The following is an 11,887-nucleotide window of genomic DNA, read 5'->3' as shown; positions in this document are numbered from 1 at the left end:
ATCTCCATCACATCACAGCAGCTCGTGAATCACATTCCTTTCTAATGAATGCACCTCGCCCTCCCCACCACCGCTGCAACTATCACACATCTGTCCTTTAACGTGGGTGAAAAATCTCCAAACTGAAACGGCCGACTGCTAATAACGTAAAAAAGACATCGAGGTCGGGCCGTAGCTGTAAAATAATAGTTTCGATGCTTAAACTTTGTTTAAAATGGCGCCCTATTTTTCCGAGTGCGGCAGAATACTGTATTTTCTCCTTCGCCATCTTGATGGTCGGTCGCACAGGCGGAAGAAACATCTTCGGCGGAGCAACAGCGGGTGTGGTTCGGACTTCTACGGGTGGTTCACCTAGCAGCCCTTTTCCTATTTTCAGCCAAGAGAAAGGAGAAAATTTTCCTGACAAGAACCACGGAGGAGCCGCTCGACTCTGGTAACGACAGTATGTTCGTTACATGTGTTATACAACGGATGTGAAGCGCGTCAATGTACGCTTGACCAAAGAAAATCATCTTTGGACAGGGAGGGGGCTCCGGTGGGGTTTTCTGATTTGGCTGGCAGCACAGCAGGTTTTGTACGGTGGCGCTTGGATCTACTTTTCATACGTCCTGGTCGGCTAAGCTAATCAAACCAGAATTAAACATTTGGAGGGCTCGCTTGAAAGTCACAAATCCAATAATGAATTGATTTGTAACGTTGCCCACTTCTGTTACCGGTCGCGTCTCGGGACAAGTCTTAACGGCTTAGACTTAGTGAGTGAAGCCCTAAACAGTGTTTGTTTATGTTAGCTAGTTAGCTAACTAGCGGAGGGGTTAGCTTGGCACGTTAGGTTAGCTTAGCGAGCTTTCAAGGTAAGCTAGCCAACCTGTTAGCTAGCAGTGGTGGCTATTACACGCTAGCGCTCCGGTCTTGAATCATATGTCTTTGAAATGTGTTTGGTGAATGATGTACTGTTTTTCTGCGGTTTTTTTAGTTTTGATTAGGCAGCCTGTTACGCTCGTAGTTAGACCCACCATGAGAGGAGGAGTCATGGAAGTGATTGCGGGGCGGAGGGGGTAGTTTCTCTCATTGGAAACCCAAGCTGCGAGGTCGGAACTTGGCCGTGGTAGGGGGAGGGGGAGAAATATGCCTTTGATGTTATTTGCCGCTGAATGGTGAATTGTGTTCATGCTGGCCTGGAAATACCCACCGCTTTGCTCTCTCGGCTGGAGGTGGAGGCTCGGCATTTCCCCTCATAGCTACGTTAGCAGTCTGAATCAGAGGGATCTGGCTCAGGTAGCGCAGAAGACAGCGGTTTGATTATTGAGACCACGGAGGGAGAAATGCATAAACATCACGATTAGGTTTGGCTTTGGCAAACAAGAACTCAAGGTTGAGAGCGAGTTGGCTTATTTTCTCCTGTGTACTTTTTTTCTTCCCCCTTTTTACACAGACATATCTGCTGTGCGGGCTGAGGGCAGGCAAGAACAATGGCTACCCAGTGTAAGTATGAGAAACTTTCACATGAATTAGTTTTATCTTTAACAACACGACCATACATAGGTTACGTTTTACGATCATGTGTAAGAGTTTCTCTGTACATAAATACACACATTACCGAAAGCCTGGAGGCACTTGTGTAAATTGGGAGAATGGGAGCTAGGTGAGCACATGTCACAGGATCCTAAGTAATTATAATTCGCCTTTTGTTACATCTGAGTTTCCCCCCTCAGGAAAAAACGTGTCTGTGAGAGGAAATTAGATGTTTTACATGATTCAATTTATGATCATTAAACGAGGGTAAAGTCACAGGAGCTTTTCTTTGAGTGCCATTTGTCTGTTTGCTTTAACAGGATTACATTTATTTTATTATATGTCCCTCTTAATTTTCTTGTCAACTTGCTGGAGTCCTTCATCTCCTTTCTGCATTAACTCAGGATTATGAGTGCTGTAGTGTTACAAATGAGATTGCTAAAACTTTCAAGCTTAAAGCGAGAAAGCAGAGTAAAGATGACTTTCTCCTAATCACCTCTTTCTCCCTTTGTGTAGCTGATTTGATGGAGTTGGACATGGCAATGGGGGACAGTAAGGCTGCAGTGAGCCAGTGGCAGCAGCAGTCCTACCTGGATTCAGGCATTCAGTCTGGAGTCACCACCACAGCACCATCTTTGAGTGGCAAGGGAAACCCTGATGCTGAGGAGGATGATCCGACTCTCTACGACTGGGAGTTCAACCAGCCATTCACTCCTGAGGCCCCAGGTACATGATATATTGATCACGCTACTTTGTCAAAAATCTCTGATTGGCAAATTTCTGTGCTCTCATGATCAACATATCTCACCACTTTCAGACATCGAGGGGTATGCCATGACCCGGGCCCAGCGTGTGCGTGCTGCCATGTTTCCCGAGACCTTGGAGGAGGGCATCCAGATCCCACCTACCCAGCTGGATGCTGCCCACCCAACGGCAGTGCAGCGCCTGGCAGAGCCCTCTCAGATGCTGAAGCATGCTGTGGTCAACCTCATTAACTACCAAGATGATGCTGAGCTGGCCACTCGTGCAATCCCTGAGCTTACCAAACTGCTCAATGATGAGGACCAAGTATGTATTGTGTGAATTATCTTATGGTATCATATGAGCTGATAGCCATGCAGTTTACCTCCCGTCTTGAACCATTCGCCCCTAACCAAGTGTCTCTGTCCTAGGTTGTTGTGAATAAAGCAGCTGTAATGGTGCACCAGTTGTCGAAGAAGGAGGCATCGCGCCACGCCCTGATGCGCTCCCCACAAATGGTTTCGGCTGTTGTTCGTGCCATGCAGAACACCGGCGATGTGGAGACAGCTCGCTGCTCTGCTGGAACCCTGCACAACCTTTCCCACCATCGTGAGGGACTCCTTGCAATCTTCAAGTCTGGAGGCATCCCCGCTCTGGTCAAGATGTTGGGGTAGGAAACTGGAAGAATTGTAGTGCTTGTCACGGCTTATGTGAGATAATAATCAGTGTGCGCACATCCAAATTTGCCTAAATCTGGAGACAAGACTGCAGAGAACTTGTCTTAAGAGTGTTTTGGAATTTGATGAGAGAGTCGTTTCAGATTTCATTGCAGCTCAAATTTGTGTTGGTGCACAATACGGCACAGTATCACTTAATGGTAGCTCATAAGGCAGCCTTTAATGACATTTTACAGGCTGTGACTATTGATTGCGTCCCATTCTTTTAATCACAGAGGCTGGTTGGCTTCCTCTCTTTCCTTGTCTCTTGTCTCTCACTCTATTCTATGGTTGAAGGCTGGACACAGTTTAAAAAAGCACAAACTACCCCTGAAAAGCAAAAAGCAAAGCACATGAATTATGTATTAATTGACTGCATTGGAAAAAAAGTACATGAAGTGCATAGAGTCTGAGCTTAGTGCCCTTTATTACGTACACTGTCTGTAACTTGTCCATGTCGCTGTGTGTTATCATTCCTATGTAAAATAGCCATAAACTGCCAGGAAGCAGAACAGATCTGGAGTTAAGAATTTTAAAGGAAGGATACAACTCTGTCTCACCAAAATCATTTCAATCTGTGTAGATTAAATGTACACCACAATGAGTTATGAAGAAGTGACTCTGTAAGTCAGATCGGCCGGGGAATCTGAGTGATGAGTCAACTACAAATAAAGACAAACAGTTGTTACGGTAAAACTTTGACCAAACATTAGCTTGATTAGTCACCATCACCTGCACAGAGAAAGTATTTGACAAACAGTGTTAAATCAAAACTGATTCATCACCTCGTCATAGGGCTTTTCTTACATCAGTGCAATTAGTGCCTATATTCTCAATAACCACCAAATGTGACAAATACGAACTATCAAAATGTCGTCCTTCCCTACTTTACTCTTTGTATTCTCCATGAAAAGCCAAAGCACACAGCCAAAACAGTTAGCTGGCTGGCAAGTTGGGACCTGTTGGTTGTCACGTGTGTGGTTGTATTTGCACCTGGAGTCACATTACCACACTTCAAACGCTGGAGCATGATCTAACCAACCAAGCGAAAAATGGTAGTCTTTTTTTAGTGTAGTGATTGTTTACATTATAAAGTCACTTCAAAGTTTCAGTAGTTGATGATTGAGTTTCTTTGTTGCACTTTGAGTGCCCTTAAAATGTGTGTCCACATGTGCACTAATAATCCAAAGTATAACGAACAATTAACATATTGACAGAGTAGCGCACACTGTGTTATACTGGTACTAAAGTGCCAGCAGTAATTTGCAGATGTCTGCAATACAGTGGTTTTGAGTAGCACGTCAGATCAAGTCATTCTTTGTGAATAACTTTCCTGTGTTGATGTGTAGTTGCCAAGTTTGATTGTTGGTCTTAAACATCCCCTGACAGTTTTCATAAATTCCTGATGGGCAACAAAAAAGCAAGTGTTATTATTTTTCTGCTACAGTGCCTCCAACCCTTGTGATTTAAAAAATAAAACAACAAAATGTAATAGGGTTTTTTGTTTTATCCTTAAAAAGGCAACCTGCTGCACTGATTATTAAACATGAGGCAAATGCACGGTGTGTAAGCATACTTGATCTCTGTCAACTGCTGAGCCGTGTCTTGATGATGCTGATCAGGTCTCGCCATTAAAGCTGCAAGATGAATTGATTAGTTGTCAACTATGAAAAGCTATTAATCGATCTGAGTAATCTTTTAGAATTTCTTGTGGACAAAACATTTGAGCATATCATCTTGGGTTTTGGGAAACACTTGTCTACATTTTATTTTTACCATTTTCTGGCTTTTTCTAGACAAACAACTACTAATGAACTAATTGTTTATCGAAAAAATAATCGGCATATCAATCAACGATTAGAAAAATATTTACTTGTAGCGCTACTTGTTGGTGTGCTCAATGAAGGAAAACCTGTGTGTGTGTGTGTGTGTGTGTGTGTGTGTGTGTGTGTGTGTGTGTGTGTGTGTGTGTGTGTGTGTGTGTGTGTGTGTGTGTGTGTGTGTGTGTGTGTGTGTGCACTTTTTCCATAATAACCGTGTATTTGGATGCAAAATGCTAGCTCTTAAAAGTGCTTTTGTCTGTTAAACTTGTCTGATAACGTTTTGTTTGTGTAATTTCCAGCTCTCCAGTAGACAGTGTGTTGTTCTATGCCATCACCACGCTCCACAACCTGCTGTTGCATCAGGAAGGGGCAAAGATGGCGGTGCGACTGGCTGGAGGACTGCAGAAGATGGTGGCCCTGTTGTCTAATACCAATGTCAAGTTCCTGGCAATCACTACTGACTGCCTGCAGATCCTGGCATATGGCAACCAGGAAAGCAAGGTATTGGACCAACACCTTACTTATGCATGAGTTTACATCAATTTGTTCATGAAATCCCTCAAATGTCTGCTCACACCACTTGTCTGGCAGCATTTAGTAGTATGCCTACATGTAAACCTGTCTTTTTAAAAAAAATTTAATTAAATTTTTTCTTGTAGCTGATCATTCTGGCCAGCGGTGGTCCCCAGGCCCTGGTCAACATCATGAGGACCTTCACATATGAGAAGCTGCTGTGGACCACAAGCAGAGTGCTCAAGGTGCTCTCTGTCTGCTCAAGCAACAAGCCTGCCATCGTTGAGGCTGGTACGTACGGAAACACAATGGAAAGACAGTACAGTAAAAGGAAAAAAAGAAAACGTAATATAAATGTTTTCATCTCACTCATTGAAGTACAAAGGCATTGTGAGAGGACGTTTTGTTGTTGTGGTTTGCTACTATTGTGAAAGTCCTGATGTTATTAATTTTGCTCATGTGTGTAGGAGGCATGCAGGCCTTGGGGCTTCACCTGACAGACCCCAGCCAGCGTCTGGTCCAGAACTGCCTCTGGACTCTGAGGAATCTTTCAGATGCCGCCACCAAACAGGTACAACTCACTCGTTAGTCTCAAAATATTGACTCCAGGTTCAATCTTAAAGTGTTGCTCAGTAGTCAGTGTGTTCATAGATTAAAAAAATAAAATACCAATACATAGGACACTTACTTTTCAGTTACATGAAGTGATTTTTCTTTTTTCACATTATGAAAACTGCATACATGAAACCTGCAGGAGCCTCTAGTTGTGTTTGGACAGTATGACTCCTTGCCCATTCGTAGAATCCCCTTTTACCTTCAGTATCAGATTAAACAAAGTGCTAAATTATGTAAAATGTGTTCATTCCTTTCTTCTCATTTCATTTCTTTTGCCCCGTCCTATGCTCTCCAGGAGGGAATGGAAGGTCTCCTGGGGACCCTGGTCCAGCTGCTGGGCAGTGATGACATCAATGTAGTGACATGTGCTGCTGGTATCCTCTCAAACCTGACCTGCAACAACTATAGTAACAAACTCATGGTCTGCCAGGTACGTACAATGCACACAGCTTTTTTGGAATTTTATCTTTGTAAGAAAACACTTAACATTATCACTCTTTGAACTTTACCATGTTTCTCCGCTACACATATTATATTAATATTATGTACTATGAGTTGCATTCCTTACGTGTAGTCTTATTCACTCCACTGATTGATCTCATCACCTGTTAGGTTGGAGGCATTGAGGCTCTGGTGCGAACAGTGCTTAGAGCTGGCGACAGAGAGGACATCACAGAGCCAGCAGTCTGTGCTCTGCGTCACTTGACCTCCCGCCACCAGGATGCTGAGATGGCCCAGAATGCTGTGCGCCTTCATTACGGCCTGCCAGTGGTGGTCAAACTACTGCACCCTCCGTCCCACTGGCCACTTATCAAGGTTTTTAGCAGCACTTCTTTCCCAGACTAACAGTATAATTTTGATCACCCTTGCATGGCATAAGTGATTAACAGGATTTAATTCCAACAATCTAAAATACATTTCATTCCCCCTTATCTAGGCCACAGTTGGTTTGATCCGCAACCTGGCTCTTTGCCCGGCCAACCATAGCGCTCTGCGGGAGCAGGGAGCCATCCCCCGACTGGTGCAACTGCTCGTCAGGGCTCACCAGGACACCCAGAGGCGCACCAGCATGGGAGGCAACCAGCAGCAGTTTGTGGTGTGTAACCAAGCCTACAACCACCCAAGGTTTATTTATTTGAACACTTCAAAGTTTTTGTGTATTTGATTTCCATCATGATTTTCCACATCCAGGAGGGAGTGCGTATGGAGGAAATTGTGGAAGGCTGCACAGGAGCTCTGCACATCCTGGCCCGGGATGTCCACAACAGAATTGTAATCAGAGGGCTTAACACCATTCCACTCTTTGTCCAGGTAAAATAAACTCTCAGTCTTACTGTAGAGACGAACACTAACACATTAGCTGCATCTAAGTGTACTTGTCTAAATCTGATCTTTCTCTCTTCACCACCTCCAGTTGCTGTATTCTCCAGTGGAGAATATCCAGCGTGTGGCAGCAGGTGTGCTGTGTGAACTGGCTCAGGACAAGGAAGCTGCAGAGGCAATCGAAGCTGAAGGAGCCACTGCACCCCTCACTGAGCTGCTGCATTCCCGTAATGAGGGCGTTGGTGCGTATACATGCAGAAAGAGATATATTTATTGGCACACATCGTATTCATGTATTTGTCAATAGTGAAACTGCTCGTGTACTCTGTTTACTTGATGTGTGTTTCTGTGCATTGTCTCCTGTAGCAACCTATGCTGCAGCCGTCCTGTTCCGCATGTCTGAGGACAAACCCCAGGACTACAAGAAACGTCTGTCGGTGGAGCTGACCAGCTCTTTGTTCAGAACTGAGCCTATGGCCTGGAACGAGGTACACACACATTCAAACATGGTGGTGACATTTTATATCCCACAGGTCAACTTCACTGTGACATCGTTGTCGCATTGTCATGTTCTGCGAAAATGTGAATCCTGGGTGCCCACCTTGACACTTGGGTGGTTGTAAAGATCTTCTGTGCTGCAGGTTTTAAGATGTGTGCCAAGCATGCGAACACAGACAAGGAAATTTAATGTTTTGTTTCTCTTAATGAACTTCCACACTAATGGACATACAGCAGTAGTCTGAACTACGAGTTCATTGGTTTTACTGATACTGAGTTTCAGGTAAATGTTGTTGCACCATGTGACGAAGCTCTCTGTCAGTCCTCTGTAAAAATAGTCTCTTAATGAAGGATGGCATGTTTCTCAGTGAAATCAAACATGTCAATGTACCCAAAAAGTTTCACTAAATACCATTTTTATTAAATTCCTAAGTTTGACGACATGAATGTAAACTGCAACTTGATTGCTTGACAGAGGAATTCAGCTGCGATGTGGTAAAAAAATGTTTTGACCATGTGGTGTGTTCACACAAAAAAAGTGACCATATTATTAATAGGATGCCAGTATTTTATAATATATACTGTATACAGATAGTAAAGTACTACAGAATTGGGACACAAACATCACTTTTCCACGTAGGCTGGCTTTACTCATCACTGTTTTGCCTTTTTATAGACCGGAGACCTGGGACTGGATATGGGAGCTCAGGGAGATCCGCTGGCTTACAGGCAGGACGGTGAGTTCCTGTTTTTATCGCTAATGAAATCCCTTCTCCGTTTCTCACCTCTTATTTCATTTTCCTCTCTGATTTATGGAATTCAATCTTTCAAAGCATCTGATATTGTGGTCTCTATTGATAGAAAAATAAATTGTAACTGTATTGAATGTTGTGCAACAAAGTGGTTCTACTTCTGCCTAGAGGCTTTTCTCTCTTCAGTTGAATTATTAATAAAAACCCAAAATATCTAGCTCATCAATATCTCAAAGAACATGAAACCAATTTTATCATATCAGCCTGCCTGTTCCATTTTATTTAGGCAGTCACCCTGTATTTGTTGAGTCTTACGTAGACTTTGACCAATTTAATGTGTTTTGTTTTTACCTTTCAGACGGAGGCTACCGGGCCTACCCAGCAGCCTACGGCCAGGACTCCCTTTTGGACCCAATGATGGAGGGTGCAGACTACCATGCTGACACTCTGCCAGACTTGGGCCACCACACTGATCCATTGCCAGACCTTGGCCACACCCAAGACCTGATGGACAGCAACCAGCTGGCCTGGTTTGACACCGACCTGTAGGATTGGTAAGACAGACTTCCACAGTAAAGGCAATATTGATATACCAATAGCAAGACATTGATTGATTTAATTTTTTTTTTTTCCTGTTGCAGTTGTATTCCGAAAGAACCTGCATTGTGATTGGCCTGTATTGTCTGAATGAGCATTATGATTGGCCTGAAGAGTTGTTGAAGGTAAAGAGAGGAACCAGGGGTCTTGGAAAGTGCCTGACACAAGAAAACAAAGAAGATGGTTGCCACGGGAATGTTAAAGCAAGTCGAAGTGTGTTTTGGGGGGGGTGGGGGTTAAAGTATCAGAGAGATGTGGAATCACACAGTGGAGGTCTTGGAGCAGGTTACCTAAATGGATGAGTGCACATGAGGTGGATCTTAAAAGTTTGAAACACATATGTTTTAGCCTTGCCTGTATTCTATCAGTTTTGTTTCTATTTTTCTTATTCTATTTTTTTATTTCTTTTTGTATTACTCATTCTCTGTTATGGTACTGACCCAGCTTGCCTTCGCACTAGCCATCTTCATTTTCTCTTCAATGCTAATCATTTGTAATTTTTTTTTTTTTTTAAATACGTATATTACATGTAGTGTTAAGTTATAGTGATATTATACAATGTTCCTTTGGTTTATGGCCGAATGTGTAGAACACTAATAATCAGTTGAATTGTACTCTGACTTAAAGTGTAACATTGTGTAGTTTTTTTTATAATCTCAAAAATGGAGAATTATGCATTCTTAATATGTGCTTGTTTAAGCATAAAATATGTCAGTGTCACAAATGTTCTAAAGAGGGATATGGGTGAAATTGAGGGAGGGCCGGGGAAAATCTAGAGACAAGTGTTTTATATACAGTATCACTGGTAGGTTAACAACTATTTTGTATGCTATCATTGGATGTCTGATAGAAAAGTCTTTAACTCTATCATTGGTGGTCTAATAAAACCCAGTTTTATGTGCTAGGCTATCAAGGGTAGCTAGGTTGATGAACCAGTTGTAGTCCTGCTGTGCTTATTTTGGAGACGAGGTTGTGACACGGCTGAACAATAAAATGGCATTTTATTTCATTTGGTGTCCGTCCTGTGTCTTCTGTCCATCCATGGTGATGTTTTCAAGTTTCTGCAGAACATAAGGTGAAATTAATGTTATTTATGGCCTTAAAGCTGTCATAGTTGTGACATGAATTAATACGGCAGTGTATTGCTGCCAGAAGAAAAATAACGGAATACTATCATGGTATAGCAGCATGTAATGTTAACTCTTACAAGAAGACGCTTTTCACAGTTAAACTCATCACAAACTTTTCTCGATTATGACAGTATACGATATATCTTGTAACATAAAACACCATGTTCTAACAAATCTACTCTTCTGAAAGCCAATATCCTCCTCAGCACTTCACTGGTGACAGATAGACAAAATATAAAAGCTGCGATACACATTAGTTTAAAATGAGGCAGAATTGGAAAAGCACACAAGGTAAAACACTGAGCTGAGGATGAATTAAAATATGGACATGACCTTCTACATTGAAATATTACTGAATTAGTTTACACTCATACATAGTTTGCTGCTCTATTGACCGGGAGGTAATCGATAAAGTTCAAACCCCCTATAAGCGGTTCTAGAGAGAACCCATTCTTCGGTTTAATGGTATCATGTGGAACCCTTTCACCTTCTAAGCATATTAACAAGAACCCACCTAAGGTGGATCTATGGAGAACTATTAAATATTCCAAAGGCTTCATCTAGAACCCACCCAGATCATTCTACCTAGAACCTCAGCCCCTCATGAAGAACCGATTTGGAAACCTTTTTTTAAGACTGTATGCCTTCCTAATGTTAGCAAAGTACTTGAATCTGTGACCAGAGAGTAATTGATTAAGAGCTCCAGTTCTGAAATGAAGAATCTAAACGTCAAGGACTTGTTGAGTGACTTGCAGTTTGGAGAGGCCAGGAAGAGCTGTTCATGTTTTTGATAGCTTCAGCACCATAAGAAGAAAAAATTACATTATTTGGCTATCTTAAAAATCCTTGAACAAGTCCAGTAATGTGTTGTCTCAAGAGGAACACCTGATAAATCCAATAAAAGTGCTTCTCATCACGCCAAGAGGTTTTCACCAGCATTAAATACTAGCGCAAGATGTAGGAGAGCAGCCCATATTTTAAATATAAAGCGTAAAGTCAAACTCATCCCTGTCAGTTTCTGACTAAAACTCTGATATCAGTTGAGAAATGTTAGTTAATTTGTCATTATTGCACCTCCAGTCACAGCACAGACTGTTCTAGTTATGAAGTGTGGACAAAGGCATTGTAAGTCAGGAGAAAAGCTTAACACTGTTGCATCACTGTGGTCAAGGTTCCCGTAGTTTTTCAGGAGCAAGAGTCATGGCTACAGAGCTACAATGTTTCTGTGCTTGTGTAAGAGTGAGAGGAGACAAAGACATTCTGAATAAAAAGCCTGAAGTGGTTTATTATTATGAGAGCAATAGCAGGAGGAGAGGACGGATGTTCACTCTTAAATAACATTTTCATGGTTTGATAAGAGCTTTATGTATACAGCACCTTTCAAAATAAGTTACAAAGTATGACCAGAGTAATTTCTAAATGCTGCTAATTGTAGCTGCCATTCTTCACATTAGTTATTTTTCTGTTGTCAGCTAAAACTTTTACATATTGCAGCTTTAAACGGAGCTCAAGTTGTTACAACTGGGTCCATTTTTGTGATAAAAGATGCCAAAGATTGTCAATGTTTGATTTTGAAATAATGTACATTTTCAATCACATGGATTATATTACTGATAATGAAAAAAAGACATTTAATTTGCATTCAGGTATGGCTGACCGAGAGCATC

The 11,887-nt window shown here is 42.1% G+C and overlaps 1 protein-coding gene across 4 annotated transcripts; it reads left to right on the top strand.

The window, feature by feature from the left end:
* The first annotated feature begins 269 nt into the window (after nt 1-269).
* LOC140993465 (catenin beta-1-like) lies at nt 270-10,099 on the top strand. 4 transcript variants are annotated; one of them, XM_073462902.1, is made up of 17 exons: nt 270-433; nt 1,433-1,482; nt 2,029-2,238; nt 2,330-2,580; nt 2,685-2,923; nt 5,092-5,293; nt 5,452-5,596; nt 5,773-5,876; nt 6,216-6,350; nt 6,533-6,736; nt 6,858-7,016; nt 7,112-7,231; nt 7,335-7,485; nt 7,610-7,731; nt 8,418-8,478; nt 8,852-9,047; nt 9,135-10,099. In XM_073462902.1, the coding sequence occupies exons 2-16, from the start codon at nt 1,470-1,472 to the stop codon at nt 9,040-9,042; spliced, it is 2,307 nt and encodes a 768-aa protein (XP_073319003.1). In that variant the 5' UTR covers nt 270-433; nt 1,433-1,469; the 3' UTR covers nt 9,043-9,047; nt 9,135-10,099. The 4 variants fall into 4 exon arrangements, with proteins under 4 accessions (XP_073319003.1, XP_073319005.1, XP_073319004.1 ...); XM_073462904.1 differs by having other exon boundaries at nt 370-442; XM_073462903.1 differs by lacking the exon at nt 270-433 and adding an exon at nt 666-752.
* Nucleotides 10,100-11,887: the final 1,788 nt, after the last annotated feature.

The sequence above is a fragment of the Pagrus major genome, chromosome 3 (genome assembly GCF_040436345.1).
Source record: "Pagrus major chromosome 3, Pma_NU_1.0".
Taxonomy (NCBI): Eukaryota; Metazoa; Chordata; class Actinopteri; order Spariformes; family Sparidae; genus Pagrus; species Pagrus major.
Note: the sequence above shows the minus strand (reverse complement) of the source record. Positions and strands in the feature narration are given on the sequence as shown.